This window comes from Acinonyx jubatus, chromosome B3, assembly GCF_027475565.1.
Source record: "Acinonyx jubatus isolate Ajub_Pintada_27869175 chromosome B3, VMU_Ajub_asm_v1.0, whole genome shotgun sequence".
In the NCBI taxonomy this organism is placed as follows: domain Eukaryota; kingdom Metazoa; phylum Chordata; class Mammalia; order Carnivora; family Felidae; genus Acinonyx; species Acinonyx jubatus.
This window is the reverse complement of record NC_069386.1, coordinates 30,581,660-30,607,367: the sequence shown is the minus strand read 5'-3', so window position 1 is coordinate 30,607,367 and position 25,708 is coordinate 30,581,660. Positions and strand designations below refer to the sequence as shown.

Here is a 25,708-nt window from a genome sequence, read left to right as displayed (position 1 = left end):
TCTCATGTTGCTTCCCCTTTGCCAAGGCTGTGCCCTCCATTTGGGTTGCTGTGCTGGCACTTGAAGCTTCTGGTCATCCTTCAAGATTCACCTAGAGTACCTCCTCAGAGGGCTTCCCTGCCTCTGGTTGTTTAGCCCCTATGCTTCCCCATGGAGGATCTTATTCTGTAATTCCCTGTGTCCCTGCTTGTCTGGAGCAGGGACAGGTCTGATTTAGCCTTGTATCCTGTACACCTAGCACAGGAAAGTCTCGGCAAATGTTCAGTATTAAGTGCCACAAGGATGAACAGTGCGTATGTGTGGTATGAGGGTGTGGGGTGAGGTCAGACAATTAGGCTTGGCCCAGGGCAGAGCACCAGCAGTATCAAAAACAGCTAGCACCAGCAGTATCAAAAACAGCTAGCGGACGTCCGCGAAAGGATTCCTTCGAATGGACTACAACTACCAGAAGGCAGAGAAGTAGACTACTACTCCCAGAAGGCGGCGCGAGCACGTAGACAGCCGGGTGCTCTCGTGAAACTACCTGCTAAGCGGAAACGGCGGGAGTGGCGGCTGAGATCTCGCGATATTTGGGGCTGCCCGAGACGCGCCTGGTGCTGGAGAGGAATCTCAGGGTACTTGGAGGTTGTGTCCTCTTGGCCGGGTGGTAGGGAGGTTCGAGGAGCTTCGCTTGATTGTGTATCTGCGACTGTTTGTGTGTGACCTTACTGTCCCTGCGCGCGTGCGTGTGAGTGTGAAGGATGTGGGTCTGCAGGTGTGTGTGTGTGACCTCAGTTTCCTATCTATGCCGGTGAAGCTCTGCTCGCCACTGTGGATTAGCCGCTATGTCTGCGTAGGGACTGTTGAACCTTTGGGGCTGAATTTACCTATCTGCCCCTGGGGCCGGAGCATTAGGGACTTCTTTCTGGCTCGAGTCCGGAGTGGGGGGATTTGTATCTGTGCGTTCCCACCCCTGCTTTTTGCTGCACTGCGATTGTTTAGTGCCTTTTAACTAAATGTATTTAGTGCCCTATCGGTTCCCCTTATTTTATTTTATTTTATTTTATTTTATTTTATTTTATTTTATTTATTTTTATTTTTAGTGTTTATTTATTAGTTTTGAGAGAGAGGGAGACAATGTGAGTGGGTTAGGGGCAGAGAGAGAGGGAGACACAGAATCCGAAGCAGGCCCCAGGCTCCGAGCTGTCAGCACAGAGCCCGTTGGGGGGCTTGAACTTACCAGCTGTGAAATCATGACCTCACGAGATGTGAAATCATGTCCTGAGCTGAACTTGGGTGCTCAACCGACTGAACCACCCAGGCGCCTCTCAGTTCCCTTTATTTTAAAAGTTAGTAAAATAGAAAATGCAGAGCCTTGGCATGTTGGAATTATATCCCCTAGATCCTCCTAAAATTGCTGAATGGTATTTAAAAATTAGAGTGAGGCTAAATTTTGCCAGAAGAAAACTTCCTACTGTCTTTAGAAGTGTTTAGAAGCCTGTACCAGAGGATAAGTAGGAGACATTCCTAAGTAGGGGAAGTGGTGAATGTCTGGGGAGCAGGGTTTTTCCCACACATCTCGTAGTGGCTGTAACCACCTTGCTCCTAGCGTGTGTGTGTGTGAATATGTTACATATGGTTTAATGTAATACAAATATATATAAAATATGTACAATGTAGCATATAATATATGTATATATCCCCAACACTTGGGCTTCAGGAGTGCCTAAATGGGATTTCAGAAGCTGCGGAATCAAGCATCCCTGCCTCTAGTGAGCGAGAAGAGCAGTCTTAGCAGAATGCCAGCCCCTTGAGCTCTCTCTTGAGTTCCTTGCCTTACGTTGGAGCCAGGGATTTAAAGTGCCCTGTGGCCTTTTGATGTCTTTGGGTTTGGGAGCAGGGTGACATTTGGGGGAGCTAGAAGTTGTTCGTTATTATGGGGACAGAGAGTAGAGTGTGTTGACTGGTGGGGGAGAAGGCCAGAGCAGAAGCCAGCAGTGAGGGCATCCTGGCTCCCTTTCCCCCAACCCCCCATGTTTGGTTCTGCTTTGTCCTAGGCTCCAGCCCCTCACTGTTCCTGTGTTGAGCAGGGTTCTTACTCTCTGGCCCTTTTTTTAGCCCTGGTTCTGTGTGGCTCCACACATGCCCCTATTGTGACTGGCAGGTATTCCTGAAACCTTTACTTTGCCCTAATTACACTCAACAGAGGAGGCTTACACATCACAAGCTTGCCACAAGCTGAGGCTCTTTATTCTGGCCCTGTCTTTCTAAAGGGTAGATAGAGAACCTGCCATTTTTCTGGCTGTGGCTTACCTGCATGACTGATGTCCTGGGAGCTTGAGGCTCAGTAATCATAGGCTTCAGCCCTACAACCTCTCTGCCTGCCAACTCTTCCTGCTGCTCAACAGTTCCTATGAGTCCAGCAAAGCTCAGAAGAATCAAGCACTGTCAACAGCTACCTTGGCTGTGTAAATAGGTGGTTCCAGCAGGAACTAACTAGAGTAATGGGCCTACTGGTTTGGGATTTGATCTTTTTTGAGCGTAAATATAAAGAACTGCCAGCTATCACCCTTCACATAACTGTTGGGTTGAACCAATTTGACCTCGCCTTCAAACGGTTAAATTATCCACTTTCTATTCCTCAAGTACTCCTGCCCCCCCCCCCCCCCCACCTGCAACACGCACACACTATTCTAGAAAGGTAGGTAGGCTTTGGCTCTTAGCAAAACTTGCTCAGCAGGCTAAGTAGTAAATCTCGGGCTATACCACCTAACTGTGAGGAAGTAGTTGAAGTCACCAACATGCATTTGTGCCCTAAGTTTAGCTGATTACTTTCAGTAACATGTTCCTTGGGAATGATCATCAGCTTGATGTAGAGGAGGTTAAGGGTCTGCCAAAACGAAGTTCAGTCTCTGGTTTGGCACCAGTTGGCTGGGGCGGGACAGTGTCAGGGTTTGAGATCTGGAAGGTAGGTTTCCCTGGAGAGTCAAGAAATGTGTTTCCATCACCTACTGAGGGTGCTAATCAGCGTGCTGATTAGACCTGGGAAGGAGCTTGCAGATAAGCCCTCTAGACCTTGCCAGTTGCTAACAGGGCTCCCCAAGCCCTGGAGTAGACTCAGTTCTGCTCTGGGCAAGCATGGCCCTGGCTGAGGCCCTGATGTAGAGCAGAGATTGAAATTACTGGCAAATGGAACTTTGGAGGAGTCTTGCTCTCGGGAACTGGCCTGTGCTTAACCTCCTGCTGATTAACCCCTGGGTCTGGGCCTCTGGGAGACCTTTCCAGTAGGAGTGGGATAATAGACCCAAATATGATCCTCAGCTCATGTGGGTGTGTGCTTGAGTCTCGAAGGCAAATACTGGGCAAAGAGACCCTAGGGAGCCAAGGGGTCGGTGGAGTGAAGAGGAAGACCCTTTGGGTGTGCAGTCACTGAGGTAGCCACTGCGTGACTCACAGATGCTTCTTCTTGGAGTTGGCCTTGGTGTCCCCTCTTGCTGCTGATTCTGCCCATTTTGAGTGCATCTGCCAGGACTCTGCTACAGAGAGTCCTCACTGCTGTCTTTTATACATTGACTCAAGTTTCAGCTGGAAGGAGATCACCTGGTCCTACCTCCATATTTTTCAGATGAAGAGACAGGTCCACAGAGGGAAGTACCCAGAACTGAGGTCACACACCAGCTCGGGAGCCCAACCATGGACAGGGCTTAGGGCTCCTGCTTCATCAGCCAGACTTCTGTGCCCCACCTTGCTTTAGAAGGTGCAGTTTATTATTCATCCAGCAGGTGCCTGGTGGTTGACAATTAGACCTGGTCACGGTGCAGGGAGCTTGCTGGTGGCAGCAGTGGTGGTGGAGAAGTATAGAGGAAGAGGCAAGGAAACAGATGAACAAATTGAATCACTGATCACCAGAAAGGTGCCTCCCAGAATAGGGCCCATCTCAGATGATTGCAGGTATGACACCTGTCTTCTCAACTCACTTCCCTGAAGGCAGTGGCATGTTTTCCACAATTCCTTTGCCCAGTGCTAGATTTCACTGTCCCTCAGTGATTGTCCTGATGGAGCGGGTATGTTTTGCTGGCCCAGCGTGTAGAGTATAGGTTTTGGTGTGTCCATCAGTCATATTATCGTGGGCACTGGTTTCTGGCAACATCTGAGGGCCAGAGGAAGAGACTAAGCAGCTGGTCTCATGGGGGTGGCCAACATCCCTTTTATGCTTGTTTCTTCCTGGACTTGGATTTGTAGGGTTTGAGATACCGGGATAGTGACAGAGAGGCCAATCTCTCAACTGCCGGGAGCACCCAAGTCCCCTTGTTGCCTAGGGTTTTACCACCTCTCAAGCATCCCTGCACCTGTCCCATCCCGCTACTCCCTTCAGTCAGCCCAGCCTCCTCCAATCTCCGCGTCCTGGGCCCCCTCCACAGTCGGCGCCAGCACTGTTTTTCTAAAATGAAAACTCACCCTGGCCCTCACTGCCCTTGACCTAATTGCAACCTTACCTCCTGCTACTCCCAACCTCCCATCGCACTTCAGCCTCATTACTAAGCTTCTCCTTGTTCCCCAAACCTGCCGCCTTCCTTAGGCCTCTTCACCTTTGTGAGATGGTTCCTTCTTGCAAAGTTATTTTCTTCTGTCTCTGGAAAACGTACTCGTCCTTCAGGACTGAACCTGAATGTCATTTTTTTTGTCTCTGACTTTCTCAGACCGTTACTCCTGGACAGGCACTCCCCGGTATAGATGTTCTTCACAGCACTGGGCTGTGTTACATGGTGACTGACTTGTGTCTGGTGAGGGTATCTGACCTCGTTAACTTGTGTTCTCCCAGCAGCCGGGACTGCTGACCCCTCTGCAACCCCAGCATCTGGCCCTAGGTACTCTGTACATTTTGGTCGAATATATGAATGAAGTGGGTACCCCTTGTTCTGCTTTTAGATTTTAAATCCTGATAGAGCCCTCTGGAGGCCAGTCCTGGCAGTTTCCCAGGATTCGAAGCTATTAGACCCCACATGGAATCAAGTGCGTCATGTCCAGCAGATGCTGCACCCTTGGCGAAGAGACAGTTTCGTGTCCTCGTGGGTGTCACTGGGAGTGTTGCAGCCCTGAAGTTGCCTCTTCTGGTGTCTAGGCTTTTGGACATTCCTGGCGTGAGTATCCTTATTAGACGGGCATGGCAGCCTCTGGCCTTGGAGAGCTGCTGCTCCTGGAGCCAGCCCATTTTATGCAGTGCTTGGGGTTTTTGTTAATGGTGTTTGTGGAAGCCCTCTGTGTGCATTGGTGTGTAGGGGGTCCCTGAGACAGTCCAGTATAACCCGGAGCTAGATTAGCAGGTGTGGACAGAGCGTGAGGGGAGGAATGCTTTGCTAGTGGAGGGTTTGTGTTCCCATATGTTGACCCTGGTTCCCTGAGGTTCTGGCGGGGGAGGAGGCTGGCTGCAGAAATGTAGCACATTCATCGGGTCCCCTTGCTGCATTGGACTCCCCACCCCTGCTTCCACTCCGTCTCGAACACTGCAGCTCTGTTCTCCCTCTTTGTTAGACACCATGGCTGTCCTGTCAGTCCAAATGCACTGGAGCCTTAGGGGTACCCCATTGCCTGTGGCTCTGGTTTTAAACTGTTCCTTCATGTGTTCAGAGATGCCTAGGGGCCACCACAGTGTACTGGGGAGGGGTACCTCAATTTTGATTAGTTTTATGTTTTTATATATATTGGGCTTCTGGGGCAGATTCTTCTGTGGGGAAAGTTCAAGGCTTTAGACCGTGTGAAAGCCAGCAGGTAATAACCTCATTTCCTTGTCTAGTATCTAAGGTCCTACATTTGTCTGTTGAATGCCCACTGCCTATACTCCACCCTGATGGCCTTTGCTTTGGCCTGGCCCTGCCAGGCTGTGCTGCCCTCCTGCTCCTCTGCCTCTCTAAATTCTGCACAAATACTTCACAAGAAAGCTTTCCTGGCCTGCCTCAACCCATGTGGCTTTGGTCTGTTCCTTTTCAGACTCATTTGATGAGGGGTGCCTGGATGGCCAGTTGATAGAGCACACAACTCTTGATCTCCAGGTTGTGAGTTCAAGCCCCAGGTTGGGCATAGAATTACTTAAAAATACATAAAATACTGGGGGTACCTGGGTGGCTCGGTTAAGCATCCGACTCTTGGTCTTGGCTCAGGTCATGATTTCATGGTTCGTGAGTTCGAGCCCTGTGTTGGGCTCTATGCTGACAGTGTGGAGCCTGCTTGAGATTCTGTCTCTGCCTCTCTCTGCCCCTTCCTGGGTTGCATGCTCTCTCTCCCTCTCAAAATAAACAAACAAACAAACAAACTCATTTGATGCATTAAAGAAAAACCAGGGTGACTCCATCCGTTAAACATCTATCCAACTCTTGGTCTCAGCTCAGGTCTTGATCTCAGGGTTGTGAGTTCAAGCCCCACATTGGGCTCCATGCTAGCCGTGATGCCTACTTAAAAAAACAAACCATGGAGCGCCTGGGTCACTCAGTCAGTTAAGGGTTCGACTTTGGCTTGGCTCATGAGCCCTGCGTCGGGCTCTGTGCTGACAGCTCGGAGCCTGGAGCCTGCTTCAGATTCTGTGTCTCCCTCTCTCTCTGTCCCTCCTCCACTCATGCTCTGTTTCTCTCTCTCTCAAGAATAAATAAGCATTAAAAAAAAAATTTTTTTTTAAAAACCCAGAGATGGGCAGTAGTTAGAGTGGTAAAAACAGATTTTGTTCAGAAAACCTATCACAATACGGGAAAAGAGGCCTCAGCATAGAACTAGGTTTTGATTACAAATACAAGGAAGAGTGGGGATTTATAGGCAAGGAGCCAGGTGGAGGGCAGTGGATGGGAAATTACTAAGAGGAAACATCAGGAATAAGGAGGGTTCTGGCTACACTGCCCTGACAGGATTCTTGGTGCAGGCAAGCCAGGGTGATGAATCACCGGGGGGAGGGGGGGGGAGGGATGAAGAGCCTGATGAGCTGTCCAGGCTGGTTAGACATTGAGGGTGGGGGATTCTGGCTAAACCCACTTAATGGGAATCTTGCTCTTAAGGACCAGGCCCCAGGATGGCCCTAGTCAAAAAAGGGACACATAGGAGCCTGACTAGAGTTTGACCATATTTGACCAAGATATGGGATCATTGGTTGCCTTTGATATTGTTCATGTTGTTGCCCATTGCTTTTGTGTGTACACTGCTGGGGCCCAGGCTGTGCTTTTTCCTTGTATCTGCCCCATAGCTTAACGTGTGACACAGGTGCATGTACCCAGTGTGTCCAGCAGGGGGCAGTGCTCACCTGCAGATGACCATGTCAGCATGGAAGGCAGGGGTGAGAAATCTTTCATTTTTTTTCTTCTTACTTTCCACAAACTTCTACCCAGAAAGTCACCCCCTCACTCCACCCCTCATGCGGAACAAGCAGTGAAAGGCAGCCAGGGATGCCAGCCAGGTCAGAAGGGGGAAGGGAGGTAAGTCTCATGGATGCTCTGAGGCCAGGTGCTGGTACTGCCCAGAGCACCACCTGTGGCCTCCCCCACCCAGACACATGCCCAGCACCTTTGGTACAGCTGACTAGCTACACCCGGAATGGGGGGGAGGCCTGGGGCCTGGAAAGGGTTGTTGCAGCGGTGACAGCCTCTGCCCCCTCCGGAGGGAGGGAGCCATACAGTTCCCTTTTCCCATAGCCCCAGAGCAAGTGAATTTCCGGACTGGGGGTGAGTGGGGGCAGGGCGTCCTATCCCAGGAAACAGATGGGCAGCCTCAGAGCGGAGGGAAATGGCAACTCCACAGCTTCCTGTCATCCCACACAGCCAGCATTTACAGGGGTGTGAGGAAAGGGTTGCCTGAAGTGGGGAGGCTCTCCAGTCCACCCCAGGCCTTCTGGCCTGGCCCACTGTGGGGACAAGCCTTGTGTGGAGCAGGAACTTTGCTCTCCCTCTCTGGCTGGAGTTGAAGCTGAAAGTCAGGCAGCAAGAAGGGCACTGACCTAGGAGAGAGGACTCCATGACTTGGCCTCTTGGAGCCTGCCTTTCTCATTTATGTTTTGTTTTTTTTTTTAACATTTATTCCTTTTTGAGAGACAGAGTGTGAGTGAGGGAGGGGCAGAGAGAGAGGGAGACGCAGAATCCGAAGCAGGCTCCAGGCTCTGAGCTGTCAGCATAGAGCCCGACGTGCAGCTCGAACTCATGGACCTCGAGGTCATGACCTGAGCTGAAGTTGGACGCTTAATTGAGCCACCCAGGTGGCCCCTGCCTTTCTCATTTAAAATAAAGCTGATTGGGGTACCTGGGTGGCTCAGTCGGTTAAGTGCCCAACTTCAGCTGAGGTCATGATCTTGTGGTTCATGAGTTCGAGCCCCACATCGGGCTCTGTGCTGACTGCTTAGAGTCTGGAGCCTGCTTCGGATTCTGTGTCTGCCTCTCTGCCCCTTCCCCGCTCGCACTCTCTCTCTCTCTCTCAAAAATAAATATTAAATTAAAATAAAGCTGATTAGTGGGGCACCTGGGTGGCTCAGTTGGTTAAGGGTTACGCATCTGACTCTTAAACATCTGACTCTTGATTTCAGCTCAGTTCTTGATCTCGAAGTTCATGGGTTTGAGCTCCACACTGTGCAGAACCTGCCCGGGATTCTTTCTCTCCCTCTCTCTCTGCCCCTCCCCTGCTGGTGCTCGCTCTCTCTCTCAAAAAATAAACTTTAAATAAAAAATAAAGCTGATTACTGCCACCCATCCCCTCAGGCTTTTGTAAAGGCTTCAAGAAGGGATAGAAATAAAAGTTTCTCATCTTGTGCCAATCACTGGGTGCAGCTCCTGGCACATGGACGCACTTACCAGTGTGTGTTTCCTCTCCTTCACCCTTTTCTTTCCCCTTGCTGTCATGTCCTTTGGGCCAGGCACGTGGTGGGGTTGTTGGGTTGGTGAGAGACAGCCCATGTGGGAAGAGCCGTGGGAGCCACAGTCCATCTGCTCCTGTGGAGGGGCCTGCCACCTTCTCACCTCTTCCTGCAGATAGAACAGCTCTCCAGAGAGCCTGGGTTTGCTTGGTGGAGTCCTTGTGAGGTTTTGGTAACCAAAGGGGGATCCTTGCTTGCCTCGTGTTGGCCTCGATGCAGTGGCTTTCCCCCTCGTCCTACCCCCCGCACTCCCCTTACTCCCTGATGGTACTGATCTCCCCTTTGCCGTCTTTCTGGGTCACCCCCAGGAGCAGTCTTTGTCACTTGGAAAGGTCCTTCTCAGCCCTTTGCCTACATCGTGAATTCATATGCTTGGGTCTTTTCTGAGCTCCCTGGGCATCGCTAGAGTTTGACCAGCAAACAAGTAGCTGAAGTGTGGGGTGCAGGGAGCTGAGTGAGTCTGCAGACATGGCTCATAATTATAGGTATACTTAATTTAATTGTGCTTTGTACATAACTGAGTTTTCTTACAAATTGAAAATTTGTGCCAACCCTGCATTGAGCAAGTCTACTGGTGCCATTTTTCCAACAGCATTTGCTCACTTTATGTCACATTTTGGTAATTCTTATAATATTTCAAACTTTTCCATTATTTGTTATGGTGATCTGTGATCAGTGATTACAACTTGCTGAAGGTTCAGATGAGTTAGCCTTTTTTAGCAATAAGATGCTTTTTAAAAATTTACTTTTGAGAGAGAGAGAGAGACTGGGGGAGGGGCAGAGAGAGGGAGACAGAGAATCCAAAGCAGGTTCCAGGCTCAGCTGTCAGCACAGGGCCTGATGCGGGGCTCAGACTCACGAGCTGTGAGATCATGACCTGAGCCGAAGTTGGACACTTAACTGACCAAGCCACCCAGGTGCCCCAGCAATAGGGTACTTTTAATTAAGGTATTGTTAGAAGTGGGTGAGAGAGAATAAAGTATCCTCCAGACTGAGAAGGCACTTTGAGCTACTCCATACCGTTTATAGAGATTTATTCAGGGTAACTTACTGATGAATGGGAGGGCAGGCAGGTTGGGCAGATGATGACCGAGGGGCTATGCAGCTATTCTCTGCAAAGTCTGGACCTTAATCCACAGCCTCTATAGAGTGCAGGTCATTGTGGTGAGGTCAGAGTAGTTTTCTAATGTGGTGCCCTCTGTGCGCAGATCTTCTGTGGTGGTTTTCTAAAGTGATGCCCTCTGGGGCGCCTGGGTGGCTCAGTGGGTTAAGCGTCCAACTTTTGGTTTTGGCTTAGGTCATGGTCTTGTGGCTCGTGGGTTCAAGCTCCGCATTGGGCTATGTGCTGACAGTGCAGAGCCTGCTTGGGATTCTCTTTTTCTCCCTCTGTCTCTGCCCCTCCCTGCCTCTCTCTCTCTAAATAAACTAAAAAAAAAAGCTTTAAAGTGATGCCCTCTGTGTGCCTGTCATATGTATGTTACCTCAAGTGGTTCCCTCTGTCCAAACAAACCTTCCTGCCTTCTGGTCAGGGCATACATACACGCATCTGCGGGGAGGTCATTGCACAGGATGAACAAGATGGAGAGTCCAATATGGAGTCGGTGTTGTCAGCACTCCTACAGCACAATCCTGCAGATATGCACGTTGCTTTTTCAGACATAATGCTCTTACACATGTAAGAGACTACAGTGTAAACCTGACTTTTATATGTCCTGGGAAACCGAAGAAAGTTTTACTGTGATATTTGCTTTATTGCAGTGGTCTGGAACCAGACCCACCATATCCCAAGGTATGCCTCTACTCCTGATTCACCAGTGTGCCCAGGCATGGCTAGAGCCAGACCAGGGAGATTGTGAGGGGGTGCTGGAGAGGGGTGGATTTGGCCTCATGACCCATATACCAGCATTCAGGAAGAATGGTCCTTGCAAAGAAGCCTTGGAGCCTTTATATGATCGGGGAAGTTGGATAGTGGGGGTCAGCTGTACCTCAAGAGAGGCAGCTGAGCAAAAGGATTCTGGGCAACTTAGGTCTTCATATGTCCCTATTTTTCTCAGCCCTGCAATGAAGGGGTTGGGGGGGGAGTACTAAAATGATCTGTCTCCAAGGCCTCTTCTGGCACTAGTGGTGGAAGGTTCTAGATGTGAGGGCAGAAAGGAATAGGACCTGAAGGCAACCTGGGAGAAGGTCCTGGGATTCAGGTGCTTCAGGGCGCTTTTGCAGTTCCATAATTGTCATGTTAATTGGGCTGCAGTTCTGTCTGCGCACTCTTCTCACTTCGGAGAAGACAGACACCTCTTTAGCTTTTGCCAGGGCAGAAGTCAGCAGGGCTGGAGCCGGAAGGGGATTTCTAAATTTTTTTTTTTTGTATTTTTTTAAGTTTATTTATTTTGAAAGACCACATGCAAGCAGGGAAGGGGCAGAGAGAGGGAGAGAGAGAATCCCAAGCAGGCTCCACACCATCAGTGCAGGGCCCAACACGGGGCTCGAACTCACGAACCATGAGATCATGACCTGAGAGAGTCAGACACTCAATTGACTGAGCCACCAGGCACCTCTGGCAGGGGATTTCTAAAGGTGGAGAGAGTCTGCCATTTGGGGAGTTGGCAGGCCTTGGGCTTAGAGAAGGTTACGTTTCTAGAATGCCTGTCAGGACATTCAGGGCTGTCAAGGGTGAGGGGAAGAAGTTCCCACTCACGTGCAGGATGAAGTGAATTCTGCTTCTCTGGAGGACCATTTGACAGTGTCTGGAGAGGTCAAAAGAGTTCATAGCTCTTGATTCACCTGTAGGATTGAATCCTATAGTGTGCCAAAATTCACCATATGTAGGAGGATGTTCATTGTAGCATTGTTTATAATTTTAAAATAAAAATAAAAGTGGAAACAAAACATACAAGGGGAGAGAGAGAGCTTTGGTGCAGCCTCACACTGGATAACAGGCGCCCTTCAGAACAATGGCTGGATCTCTGTGTTGATGTGGGACTGTCCTCAAGATGGAAATGAAATGAGTTTGGTACAGGAGTTAGCAAACCATGGGCCACAGGCCAAATCTGGACTCATTACCTGCTTTTGTATGGTTTGTGAGCCGGGAATGGTTTTTATATTTTCCAGTGGTTAAAAAATTTTTTAAAGAATATTTTGAGAGCACAAAATTACGTGAAATTCAAATTTCTGTGTCCATAACGTTTTATTGGAACACAGCCACACATTTGTTTAAGTATTGCCCGTGACTGCAGTCTTGCTACTACAGAGTTGAGTAGTTGTGGCAAAACCGAAAATAGTATCTGGCCCTTTATAGAAAAAAGTTTGCTGACCGCTGGCGTATTGTCTGGTTCCTTTTATATGTTCACATATCTGAGTTACTGCCTACAGATTTTCCTCTGGAGGTAGTTATCTTTGTGCAGAAAAGGGGGCAGGAAAGGAGACTCACATTTGGTATCATTGTGTTCAATCTTAATTTTCTAACTTCTGTGTATATTTTTAAAGTCAGTGGGACTCTTAGTGGGAATATTATGGAACATTCTTTGTAACTGTATGCTTTTTTTTTTTTTTTTTTTTTTTCTTTAAATGCTCGCTGAGGAAAGGAAGCAGGAGAAACAGGACCTGGTTTGAGGTTTTCCTTTCTTTCTGGGCAGGGCCCACCTGCCTGCTCTGTGGTAGTGTTGTGGAAAGGGGTGTGTTCAATAGCAGTGGTCTGAGGCGCTTATCTGGGCTTCTGCTGGTTTGGCCAGCCCCTTCCGTCCTTGGCCCGCTCCTCCAGGGAGTCAGCTCTGCAGTCTGCCTCTCAACTTCTGTTCTTGAGAATTTTCTGTAGTTGGGGAAGGGCACAGAGGGATTGGCAGCCTGGTCTCACTTGAATGGCAGGAAGGGCTGGTGAGACCAGAACACCAGCTCCCCCAGGAGGCCCACAGGGAGGCCCAGGAGAGAATGGCTCCCCCCCCCCCCCCCCCGCCCCCAGAGCCTGGTGGGAAAGGGCAAGGGCCACAAGAGGGCTGGGACAGCATAGTGAGCTGGATGGGCCCCTGAAGGCCATGTGGTTTAAATGGCTCATGGCTCAGAAGGGGAAACCGAGGCCAGAGAGGAAGGGGATTCGCCCAAGACCACCTCCCCCCACCTGGCCCCCATGTATATAGTAGACTCAGTAAATGTTTGACAAGTCAAGGCATCATTATGAGCTGGAACATTATAAGTTGGGACACCCACTCAGCCAACCAGAACACTCTGGGGTATTTGTTAATGAGGCCGCCACTGCCACAGCTCCCCACCCTATGTGCTAACTGCTCTGGGCACCAAGGGTCCTTTTTCCTAGAGTATACCCTCCCACCCCCGCCCCCATGCTCAGGTTTGGGTCAGCTTTTTGGCTGCTCTCCAGGCCCTGGGCACTGCCAGTGTCAACATCGGTCAGCTGAGTGTCAGAGTCTCTGCTGTGTGTGTCAGCCCAGAGGCCTGAGCCACCAAATCTTGCAGGTTAAATCATGGCAGGTGCTTCCACTTTAGAATCCTTAGAGCCTCCTGTGGAGCCATCATCACACGCCCTACTAGAAACACCTGCTCTTTTGGGGCCACTCAGCTGGGGGTTCCCACTGGGTCTCTCCTTTACTTCTATATGCCAGAGCTGTGCTATCTAATACAGTAACCACTAGCCACATTCAAATTTAAATTTAAATTATTAAAATTAAATAAAACCAAAACTTCAGTTCCTCAGTCACTCTAGCCACACCTCAAATGTTCAGTAGCCACATGTGGCCAGAGACTGCCATAGGGGACAGCACAGGTATGACATGTTTCTATCGCTGCAGAGTTCTGTTGAATAATCCTGCAGCGTGGTCATTCTCAACTGGGGCAGTTTGGCCTCCCAGGGGACATTGGACTAGGTTTGGAAACATCTTTGGTTGTCTGAACTTGGGGAGGGGGTGCTGCTGGCTCCTGGTTATAGGTAGAGGCCAAAGATGGGATTGGAGGGGAAAAGTCAGGCCATGGAATTTGTCTCAACCTATGGCCGTGACAGTGCTGCTTCCCAAGATCCTTTGGTAGTCTGCCCCAGAGGCAGCCTGGGCCAGACTCAGGGCCTAAAAGTCAAAGTGGAGGTTTCATCCCAAAATCTGTTTCCATTTCCCCTCTCTGACTCTCCAGGAACCCCAGATGGGATTGCTAACATACCTTCAGCAGAGAATAGGAAACTAGACTTGCCAACTGGTTTCAGGAAGGAACTCTGTAAATGCCAGGCAAAATGCAGACAGCTTATATAATAAAGTCTGGCCAAACCTCAATCGCATCACACAAAGAAGTTCAGGTTTTAAATATTAGATATAAAAACTCTTGGCAGGGGTCTCACTAGGGGACCAAGCACAGAGCTGCCTTTCAGGAACTCTCTAATGTGGGGGAGATTGTTTTCATCCCAGCCCTACTTCTACCAGGACCCAGGGAGGGTGTAAGAGAAAAGAGGGTTCCTGCCCCTCCAGGGCTCCTTGGCATTTGCTAGGAGAAAGGTCAGGGTGAATGAGTGAATAGTCTGAGTTATTTAGTATTTCAGAAGGTAACCCAACATGTCCTTTTTTTTTTTTTCTTTTAAAGTGTGTGCAAACCCAGGACCTAGCCTTTGGCTCCTAGGACATTTGGCAGAGTAAATGAAAATGAAAGAACAAAGCCCATGGGGTTGATGAATCAGATCAAGTGACATCCTTCTAAAACCAGAAAAACTGGCCTGGGCCTGCTGGACAGCCTGGGGGTCAGGGTCACTGCCAAGGAGAGGTAGCTGCTTCAGTGGGGTCAGGGGACGGGCAAGGAGAAGGTTGGCTCATCACATTCTCTTCATTTGAGGTAAAGACATTGACCCCGGGACGCTCCCTAACAATGACTATGTAACCTGGGAGGGTAGCCAGAGAAGGAATTGATTTAGAGACTGGGGGAGGAGCTCAGAGGAATAATTCATGCTGGGGCCCAGAGTGGGAGGCTTACCTGGCCCCCTGGTCAGAACTCCCTAGGGGCCAGGGAAGGCAGGGCTCAAACCGTGAGTGGGGATGTAGGCGTAGCTGAGAGGGAGGAGGGAGCCCCAGAACAGGGCCATTACCAAATTGGGAACGTTTCTGAAGGCTGGCCTTTGGCACAGTCCTCACTTGAGAACTGGCAGGCAGTTTGGGAGTTAGGGAAAGTAGGGGAACTAGATCTTCAGGAAGCTGCTTTCTGTATTTCAGGATAGAGGATGAACTGGAATATTCCTTTTTTTTTAAACATTTTTTTAAGTTTATTTATTTATTTTGAGAGAGAGGGGAGGGGAGGGGCAGAGAGAGAATCCCAAGCAGGCTCTGTACTGTCACAGTGCAGAGTCTGATGTGGGGCTTGAGCCCACAAACCATGAGATCATGACCTGAGCCGAAATCAAGCATTGGTTACTTAACCGAATAAGCCACCCAGTTGCCCCAGAAAGGATCCGTTTTTGATTCTTTCCCATCATCTCTCACCCCCACCTTGTGGACCTTGTGGAAGAGCTTTTCTCTTGACCTTATGTTCAGGATTTGGATTCATGTCTCAGCGGGGCTCCTGATGGTGGTGCTAAGAGGACTGAGATCTTAGGAACTCTCTGTGGGCCTCCTCTGGAAAGTGGGATTTACCAGGGAAGCGTGACGGACCAGAAAAGTAGCTGTGCACTTATAGGCTGGGGTTTGTGGTTTAGCAGCAACAGGGGTGAGAAGAACTCTTTTGAGTTTGCTGATTGCAAACTCCGTATATGTCAGCAGGAGGAAGTTGCTTCCAGAAGAGCTGATGTGGGTTCAGGCTCCATAGGCAGACACTCAGTGGGTGCCAGGGACTTTTACTCCAGGTCGCCTGAGCCTCACCAAACACCGGGCAGGCAGAAGAGCTGTCTCCCACCTCTGAGTTCTTCAGTTCTGGAAAGTTTCCTTTAATTTCTTTCATAATTTTCTCACCTCCATTTTTCTGTTCTTTCTGGAACTCAGATTTTGGACCTCTTGAATTGATCCTCTGACTTTCTCATCTATTTTTCTAACATTACCCATCTTTTTTTAATCTTTTCTGTTCAGCTTTCTGGAAGATTTCTTCTAAACTTATATTGAGTTTTTTATTTTCCTGTTTATAATTTTAATTTCCAAGGCTTTTTTTTGTTGTTGTTCCCTGAATGTTCATAAAAAAACATTAGCATCTGATCTCATCTGATCTTCCAGAGTGTTGACATGTCTTAACTGCTGGTTTCTGGGTTTTTTTTTTCTGTTTGTTTGTTTTCATTTTCATTTTTTTATTTTTTGGTCCTCTTTTCATTCTTGGTTTATATCATTAAAAAAATCCCTTTACTTTTATTTAGTTGGGCTTTTGGGAGGGAGCAAAGTTGAATCCACATTATTTAACTGAAAGTTTATTCTTTTATTTAACATTTATGTATCCTTTTTTAAGATTTTATTTTTTATTTTTTAATTAAAAAATGTTTATTTACTTATTTTGAGAGAGAAAGAGAGAATCCTAAGTAGTCTCCACACTATCAGTGCAGAGCCTGATGTGGGGCTCAATCTCGTGAACCATGAGATCATGACCTGAGCCAAAATCAAGAGTCGGATGCTTAACTGACTGAAGCACCCAGGAGCCCCTATTCTTTTTTTAATTTTTAAAAATGTTTTATTTATTTATTTTGAGAGAGAGCACGAGTAGGGAGGGGCAGAGGGAGAGACAGAATCCCAAGCAGGCTCTGTGCTGTCAGTGCAGAACCCGACATGGGGCCCGAACTCCAGAACTGGGAGATCATGACCTGAGCTGAAATCAAATCGGCATGCTTTGCCAACTGAGCCAGCCAGGCACCCCAATATATCCTTTTGTTTTAAATGTGTCTTTTTTGATGTGATTGATTAATTTTAAAACTCCAATATGAGAGTCTGCATTTTGATCAGAGAACTTAGCTCATTATATATTACTATTCTATTAGGGCTAAACTTCTGCCATCTTATTTAATACTTTCTACTTGTCACGTGCCCTCTGCTTCTTGTTTTCTCTTTCCTCTCCTTTATCATATAGATTGAGCTTTCTTCTGCTGGTTTGAAAGTTGCCTATTCTTCTTCTGGTTACCTCTGACTTACCATTCCCATAACTTACCTTGTCACTGTCTTGTGTCTTGAGAGTCTCAGCACCATTCTGCCTCCCTCTGCTCTCCCTATCTGTGCTGGGCCCATGGGCTGAGCTCTGTGGACAGATGGCAGCCGTGTTCATCTGCCATTGTTTTTTTTTTTTTTTTTTTAAGTAGGCTTCATGCCCAGCGTGGAGCCCAGCGTGGGGCTTGAACTCACAACCCCGAGATCAAGACCCGAGCTGAGGTCAAGAGTCAGATGCTTAACTGACTCAGCCACCCAGGTGCCCCACTGCCATCTTGTTCAGAGCTGTCCTCGAAAAGGCTCCAATGCTCAGTGGGAGTTTGGCTTAAATGACCTTTAAAAAGGTCACCGAGGTTTTGTGCAGGTTCTGGGGATGCTAGGTTCTAAGGGGAGTGAGAGAGAACGGACACGCCTGAGAGCTCTCCAGCAGAGCTAGGAGCGGCAGACCTTCTGAAGTTGTGCACTCTGTCTCTCTGAGACTTCTGCTGCCTGCTGCCGGCTTTGCTCTTACATGCTATGCAGAATGCTGTCGCTTGGTAGGCAGGAAGCATGAGGGGGGCCTCAGTGACACGGTAGGGAGGGTTGGGGGACCGGAGTTGGCACAGGCTCGTCCCATTCCGAGAGGCGGCCGTTACACGATACCTGCAGTACCACCATTATCAAGTAGGAATGTGGGCTGGGCCGTGCCAGAGCTTTTAGTTTTCAAGAGAAGCCAGGAAATTGGATTTTCTATGTGAAATCTCCCGATTTGTATATATTGGCTCAAAAATGTTTATAACCTCATGCAGGCCAAATAGCATGTCTGTAGGCTGGTTCTGGCCTGCATGCCATACGTGATTCCTGTTCTAGTCAGCTGATGATCCTGCCCTTGTCACCCTTGACTCTTCTCTCTCCTGGATAAATGTCCCCCAGAGATATCTCCTTCGCCTCCCAGCCGCTTCTGAGCCCCTTTACTGTGCCGTCTTAGTTTAACATCTCATTTTACAAATGATGGCAACTGGTCTAGCGCTGTCCACACTACGTGTGCTGTTTCTCACAACCGTTTGTTCTGAGCACCTTAGCCACCCCCCCCTTGTTTGCTTTATTAATTACTTGTGAATGAGTAGTGTGGAGGTGAACTTCATTTTTGCCCCATGAGTGAAGGGCACACTTCCAGGTTTGGTTTTCCTGGAGTCTGTCTGCAACCAGCGCCCACGAGGCCTGGTTCCTAGAAGTAGAGAAGGGACCGACCGCCTATTTTCTCTCTGGGGCTTGGATGCAGCCACTGCAAGCCAGGCCCCAGCTCCCTGGTACCTTGGCCTGCAGAGGGCAGGGTTGCGGTGTGGATTAGAGCTCAGGACCTGTGAGCCTCTTTGAAGTGGCCCCTCCTGCCTTCTGCGGCCTTCTTGCCCTGCATTCCTTCCCGGCTGCCTCTGTCTTTCTGCCTGAGTGGCAGGAGCCTGCAGCTTTATATGCACTGGGCAGTTGGTGACTCATTCCTCGGCAGCCCCTCAAATAGGGAAGTGAAACAGCCACATCTGGTGGGGCCTGACCTTTGGGTGACAGCGGAAGTAGCTATGCAAACATGGGGCTCCCTGCCGAGGAGGGAGAAGTCTCCACAGCCAGGCCCTGAAGAAAGCACTTGCCTGGCCTGGCCCCGTGTGGCATCCAGGCCTGTGGCTCTGGTAACAGTTTTCTTTCCCTCTCTCTCCCCGCCTCTATTTTTTTTCTTGGTGACAGCTGGAAGTAGCAGTGGTCACCACCGAGAGAGCCAAACATTTCTACAGCCCCCAGGACATTCCTGTCACTCTCTACAGCGACGCTGATGAATGGGAGGTCAGTGTTGGGGGCCCCAGGGCTGAGTTCCATCGTGTTTCCACCAACGGGACAGGAGTGTCCTCCTTGCAGTTCATAGTCCTGGTGGCCAGAGCAGACAGGCTGGGCTCAAGTCAGTGGTCAGGGCCCTCTGGGCAGAGGCGATGAGGAAAACATCTGTCTAGCTTCTGGCCTGCGGGAGGCCTGAAGTCTCCTCCCACCCCAGGCAGAGCTCAGCTTTGGCCCTGTGCCTGAGGTGGAGTGTCCTTGTACTTATCTGGGCTGATGAAACCACAGAGGAGCTCTGTTTCCCACCACTCTTGTCCACGTGGCTCCCAGTGTCAGGCCTGTCGAAAGCGCCTCACTTCCCACGGCCACTGGGCTCTGCTTCTCCTCTCCCGCAGAGGGGCGGGCACCGGCCGATTCACCAGACGTCGAGTGTGGGCCTCACAGGGGTGCCCTGCCAAGCATTTTTAAACATTCTCAGCCTAGAACATTTCTGGCTGGCCTGTCTTCTCCACCCCACCCCCTCCATTCTCACCGCCCCAGAGCCCTTCCACTGGCTTGGACAACCCAAGCATCCGCCTCAAGCAGACAGGCCAGGAGTTCCCTGCCAGATGTCAGTTCTCTTGAAAACCAAACCATAAAGGGAATAGCTTGGAGAGACAAGGGGCGTTTGTTTCCTCAGGCCTGGTTTCTCTCAGGCGGTTGGCTCCACAGCCGGTGCTCACCAGCTTAGCTATGAGAGGAACAGCAGTGGACTCGGGCCGGGGTGCTCAGGTGGTCTTCCTCGGTTTCTGACTTAGTGCACCTGGCCTGCGTTGCTCCCCCACGGCATCCTCCCTCCATGCTGAGAGAGTAGCTAGCTCAGTGACCCCATTTCCTTCCCTCTGCCAGATGTGGAAGTGCCGATCCGACCCCGTTCTCCACATTGACCTGCGGAGGTGGGCGGATCTCATGCTGGTGGCTCCTCTTGATGCCAACACCCTGGGGAAGGTGGCCAGTGGTATATGTGACAACTTGCTTGTGAGTGATTCTGCTTTCTTCCTCCCTGGGCCTCACTCCCAGTTTGCTGAGCTGCAGGACTGCCTTTGTATGGGATTCTTGCCTTGGAATTCTTTATGGTGGGCTGGTTTGCCCCCTGGACCCCCTGCCCTCCACCTGGTCTCACCTGTGTTCCGGCAAGTGGGCACATGGATGGACTCAGCTTGTATGTATTCTCTGAGGGCATCCACCTCTCACCTGCCCCTTGACACTTTGTCCTTCGTTCACGGGCTACCCTCCACATGCTCGTCTGTTGGTCTCCCTGCCTGGCCCCATTGCCTGTCCCCCTTAGCTCTGCCTTCTCCCCAGGATCTGGACATCCACATGTGCAATCTGATAAGAGTGTTTACTTCCTCATGGATCTCTTGTGCACACTTATCTCTCCTGTAGCATTGGCCGCAGAAATGCGGTTTTCCTGTATGTTCTGGAAAACTTAGAGAGGAAGAGAGGAGCAAGGGTGAGAGGTGCCAGCCGGTGGATGGTGGAGGAGAGGAACAGAAGTCCAGCTACACAAAGTGGGGATTGTCTTAGGCCTAAGGGACCTCCAGGGAACTGTTGTCCTTAAAGGCCTTGTTTATGTGATCATCCTGGGAGGAGCTAGGTGTGTGATCTCTCTCCCCTCCTCCCTCTCCATTGTTACCCACTTCCCTTGTGCACTGAGCTTTTCCCTATCATGAGCCGGCCCGTGCTGAGGGACCCACAGGACACTTGGAGCTCTCAGTCTGGAAGGAGAGGGTTTTTGGTTACCCGTACAGGTGAGAAGGGAATGTGCTCTGGTGTGTGGTACAGCCTTAAATGACCCCAGTCGGTCCTTTGACAGTGGAGTCACCACTTTGCACAGTTCTAGGCATATAGTAAGTGTTCAGTGAATACTGTATGTACGAGGTAATTATTCTACTTTGGCAAAGAGCAAAGAGTTTTTCAGAGTTTAATGTGATAAGCTGGGCCAAAGTTTTTGGTGGTCAGACAGGAACTTAGTCTCCTTGTATGCTTGTTGATGGGTGCATAAGGCACTTCTCGAAGAATCTGCTAGTGACTGAAGCATCATTTGAATAAGAGCACAGGATGACCAGAAGAAGAGCAACACACAGATTGTGTGGCAAGGAGCAGGGGTAGGGGAGTAGAGAGAGGGGCGAGCCTAGGGGCAGTGTTATCAGGAAGGCTTCCCAGTGGGGCTGGTGCATGGCTGACCAGGCAGTAGGAGCAGGTGAGGCTCTTGGCCACTTTCATCTCAGTGGGTCTGGGCTGTGTGTGACCTCTGGGCTTCCCACTGGCTGGCCAGCACTAGCTGGTGGGATGAAACACACTGGCCTCTGGGAGTCATGCCCTGGGCTGGGCTGGCTCTCCGAGGGCTCCTTTCTTCCTCTCCAAAGTGCTGCTTCCTTTTTTTTTTTTTCATCAGAGCTGCCCCTACTCCCTGAAGTCTTGGGGGTTCCCTCCTCCCGAGTTGGCTGAGCAATGTAATATGTTCCCCCAGGAATTTTTTTTTTTTTTTTTTTTTGCCTCAAAAGGTTTCACTTGAACACACAAATATTTCAGGCAATTAGAAATCTCATAAAGTTTAAATTGTCATCATCCTTGCTCTGTGGCTCTGTCCTCACTCAGAAGATATTTTGTCCTTTTATCCCTGAAAAGATCACCCTGCTGCCCCCTTCCTTCAGACCTTGTCCCTTTTCCAGGACCCAGAACTTGTGGGGCCTTTAGAGCAGCATGCTACCTGTGACCTGTGACCTGTGCACCAGGCCTCTAGGCCCTTGGCCTGGGTGCTGTGCCTCTCCATCCGCCTTCTCACCTGCGTGGGCCCCGGCCCCTTCTGTGTGCTAAATAGCCCAGTAGAGGGGCACCTAGCTGGCTCAGTCTGCAGAGCATGCAACTTTTGATCTTAGGGTCGAGTTTGAGCCCCACGTTGGGTGTAGGGATTACTTAAAAAAAATTTTTTTTTTTAAATATCTAAGCAGATCTAGAAACAGGAGGTGACTTCCCTGGGTCACCAGTCAACTGGGAGCTGGCCTCCTGATCAGAATCTAGGCCTTCTCTCCACCCAGGTGGGTTCTCAGGGGCAGAGCCTGAGGTACTGAACACAGCACTGGCCAAACAGATGTGACTGTAGGAACTGACACCTCCTTTCATCCCTCCTGCTGCCAGAAGGTTCAGAGGAGCTGTGGTTTGTCCAGGAAGCACTGAGCTTCGAGGTGAGGTGGGAAAGCTAGAGAGGCATGAGACACGGACATACTGGTTTCTTCTCTGTTGGTGTGCTTTGCTTTGAAGACACTCAGAAACCCCAGCCCAGCCCCCACTGTACTTGACACTCAGGGGGCTCTTCTAGGTATGTTCGTGACTTTTGCAGAAGCGGCAGGTGGCACGGGGCCAAGAGGAAGTGTGACTGAAACTGTCCACTCAGCCCAGTTGCCAAATTGGGAGGACTTGGTGGGAAACAGACACTGGTGTCTGGGACTACACAGGCAGCCAGATCCTGAGGCTGTGTGCTGTCCCACTTCCTTCCTATCCCCAGGAGGGGGCAGGGGCACTGAGAGGGGTAGGCATCAGCTCTGGCCTGTTCACGGCATTGTCTTCTGGACTCCCCCATCTTTTACCAGATGGGTTGCGCTTTGGGGAAGGGCTGTGTTGACCACTGTCTCCCCAAGGGGCCCACAGCTGGAAAGGAGGTGCTGGAGCAGTGAGGGCCCAGGGGAGCACGCTCTTGCGGGCCCCAAGGCTTATTTCTCTCCCAGGCAGCACCTGGTCCAGGGAGCCTGTGCCTATAGTAATCACAGGAGCTACTGTTTCTGGAGCCAGTACTTGAGGCCAGGCCCTGTGTGAAGAGCCTTAAGCATGTTCACCTTCTGTGCTCACAACCATCCAGTGAGCTTTTGCAGAGAGGAAGCTAAGACTCCTGAGGTTATTCATCCAGGTTCTCACGGCTAGCAGTAATCGTACATAGCACAGCCAAGATTTGAACCAAGGTCTGTGTGATTCTGCAACTCACTGAGCCGGTGGGTCCCTCTCACAGCTGCTCTGGCATGCACGTGGCGGGATGGCCTCGGTGGAGGATCACACTGGGTGGCGTGCAAACCTTCATGCCCCGGATCATTGTCTCCGTGGGACTGTGGGGAGTGCAGCTTCCCCATCTGGGAAACAGGACAGCACCTTCTTTGCAGGGTTGTGGTGAGGGTGCCTGGGATAATACATATGAGAGAGTTTTTGTCACGTGGCAGGTGTTCTCATTGCCCAACTCTAGTCAGCCTCAAAGTAGAGCCTGTGTTGGGGTAGGTGAGCCACACCTGATGAGTGGTCTGAGCCTTCACTTTGCGAGGTAACTGTGAAGCTTGACTTCTGCTCACCTGGCTGCTTTCTGTCTGTGGTGTGTGTCCCACAGTGGAGAAGCCTTGTGGTTTGGCTCAGAGGCACCTTTCTGCATAGGAGTGGAGGTCTGCGTGGGGGTGGCTGGGCCATTGCGAGTGTTGGAGGACCTCCTGTGTGTCAGGCCCTGTGCCAGCACCTGTGGAGAGGCGGAGAGGGTGAGGAGATTCGAAGTAGGGGGATACAGACAAGTGTCACCCGGTCATCCCAAGCTGGCTGCGACCCTGAGGATGGTGGGTAGGATTTGGGAGTCCAGAGCAGCAGGCACCCACCTGCCCCACTCCGGCCCTTCTTCACAGACCTGTGTCATCCGGGCCTGGGACTGCCGAAAGCCCCTGCTCTTCTGCCCGGCGATGAACACCGTCATGTGGGAGCATCCCGTCACCGCGCAGCAGGTGGGCCTGCTCAAGGCCTTCGGCTATGTGGAGATTCCTTGTGTGGCCAAGAAGTTGGTGTGCGGAGATGAAGGTGGGCATCTGGCCAGGCTCACAGCCCAGGGTCGCAGAAGGGCTCAGCTCTGGGGTCACACCCCAGTGTGTTGTGACCTTGGGTAAAACCATTCTGTGAGCTCAGCTTTCTCATCTGGGAAATGGAAGTCCTAGTTCCTCTCAGAGTTGGTAAGATTAAACGAGGTAGTGTTTGTAAAGGGCCTGCGTTGTCCCTGGCACGCAGCCCATATACAGTCATGATGCTCCCGTAACTGTTACTGGGTCCTGTCCTGGGGGTGCCTTGGAAGGGATTTGATGGGTCTGGCTCATGTAGAGGTGGCTCTGGCCTTCAAGGCTTTGGGCTTTGGGTGGAACACTCGGGGGGGGCATTGAGCAGGGTGGGTGGGGGATGGGCCCTGCCTCGGTCTGCAGGCCACAGCAGAACTTTGCTCTCTAGGTCTAGGGGCCATGGCTGAGGTGGGCACCATTGTGGACAAGGTGAAAGAAGTCCTCTTCTGTCGTGGCAGCTCTCAGCAGAGCTGAACCTGGGATTTCTGTTGTTTGTATCCTTCTGTACCCTGCGTGTTTTCAGGCCAAGTCTATGAAGAAGATGGACATCGGCAAAATACGGTGAAGACTTCTGGGTTTACTGAGTAGGGGTGTAGCCTGGGCCTGCTCCAGAGCCTCCCCAGGGGCCTCACTTGCCTCAGGTTAAATTAGACCAAAGGCCCAGATCCCAACTTCTTTCCAACTAAGAGATGGCTGCATTCTGGGCCCCTCCCCACCTTCTCCTGGGATAGGCATAGCAAGCTGTTGCTGTGTGGCCCTGTGCTCTGGGAAGGAGACTGAGGGAGGACTGAGAAACCTTGATTCTGCATCGTGCAGGGGAGCCGCTTCAGCTCCTTGGTGGGGTGCCCAGCTGCCATACAGAGAGTCAGGGAAGCCTGTAAGTTGGCAAGATGCCGAGTTTCTCTACAGACCATGCTGTGAGATCGGGGGTACTGGGGAATAAAGAAGAGTGACTTTTAGGAGACTGTGTCCTTCCTTTACCTGTGGCCTCGGAGATCAGGGGCATTGCTTGGGGTGGCTGGGGGAGGGTCTTGGCTGACGACTGACTGGCCAATATCATATGGTGGTTAAGGGCAGAGGGCTCTGAAGCCAGACAGACCCTAGTTCAAATCCCAGCTCTGCCATGTGCTAGCAGTGGACCTTGGCTCAAGGCTCAGCCCTTCTGACCCTCACTTTCCTCATCTGTATTATCCTACCCTCATGAAGTTTTTGAGAGGATTAAATGAGATAATGTGTGCAAGATACCCTCCCCCCCCCCCCCCCCTTACATAGTAAATGTCAAAGGGAAGTTAAAGGTAGGTATGCATTCAGGCCAATGAGTTTTTCTAACATTGACTGAAATAGACCCTCTCATTTTGGGAAAAATAAATCCCCAGCCCTAGGCCGAGATGGCCTTTTATGCAAATAACAGGCACAGACAGCAGGGTCGGAACCCACCTTGGAATCCAGGCCCCTTGCTTCCTGACGTCCTCATCAGCTTTGCTGCACCTAGGACTGGGAACCTGGGTGTCTCTGCCTCCCCTCCAACCCCACCCAGTGGAACCTGTGATTATGGGAGGTAGACTCCAGAGAGAAGCATGTTCTGCCCTAGAAAACCCCACCACCCTGTCTTTGACCTAATTGCTGTTTGGTGGCTGCAGTGGGGAGGGGCTTGTTTGCCTGTTTGGAGCTGAGGTTGGGTCTGATTCCTGCTTTCCAGCCCACGGGTGAGTCGGCACTCCATGCATGCTCTTGGACCACTGATGGTGGGAGGTACCTCTGAGGGGCACCAGGAAGCCTGCTGGCTGGGACCAAGACCTCCAGTAGCCTCCAAGAGCCTTTATCTCTACAGTGCTTGACTTAATCAAAGTGGCCCTTTGGGATGAAATTGCCTTACGGCAATAAAGAAAATATAACTAAAGTGGTAGCACCACAAACCAACCTCTTGACAGGTTTGAAGGTTGAGGTATGGGGAGGGCCTAGATAATTGAAATCCAGAGACAATCCCAAAGTTCCATTTAAATGGTTTCCAACTCCCCTCCTCATGTCCACATTGCCCTGTCTTTTCCTCAGCAATGTGCTAATGA

The 25,708-nt window shown here is 50.5% G+C and overlaps 1 protein-coding gene across 8 annotated transcripts; it reads left to right on the top strand.

The window, feature by feature from the left end:
* Positions 1–382: 382 nt before the first annotated feature.
* Positions 383–24,601, top strand: PPCDC (phosphopantothenoylcysteine decarboxylase). Of its 8 annotated transcripts, none has more exons than XM_015077274.3 (6): positions 469–614; positions 4,909–5,120; positions 18,667–18,762; positions 19,639–19,767; positions 23,445–23,613; positions 24,031–24,601. In XM_015077274.3, the coding sequence occupies exons 2-6, from the start codon at positions 4,983–4,985 to the stop codon at positions 24,114–24,116; spliced, it is 618 nt and encodes a 205-aa protein (XP_014932760.1). In that variant the 5' UTR covers positions 469–614; positions 4,909–4,982; the 3' UTR covers positions 24,117–24,601. The 8 variants fall into 8 exon arrangements, with proteins under 8 accessions (XP_026923600.1, XP_014932762.1, XP_014932763.1 ...); XM_015077275.3 differs by having other exon boundaries at positions 500–624; XM_027067799.2 differs by lacking the exon at positions 4,909–5,120 and having other exon boundaries at positions 383–624.
* The last annotated feature ends 1,107 nt before the right edge of the window (positions 24,602–25,708 follow it).

Bases quoted from the DNA above. Each gene is read 5' to 3' on its own strand.
- PPCDC (XM_015077274.3), top strand. From the start codon at position 4,983: ATGGAATCAAGTGCGTCATGTCCAGCAGATGCTGCACCCTTGGCGAAG. The intron at 18,763-19,638 runs GTCAGTGTTGGG...TCCCTCTGCCAG, and splicing joins GCGACGCTGATGAATGGGAG to ATGTGGAAGTGCCGATCCGA. The intron at 19,768-23,444 runs GTGAGTGATTCT...CCTTCTTCACAG, and splicing joins GTATATGTGACAACTTGCTT to ACCTGTGTCATCCGGGCCTG.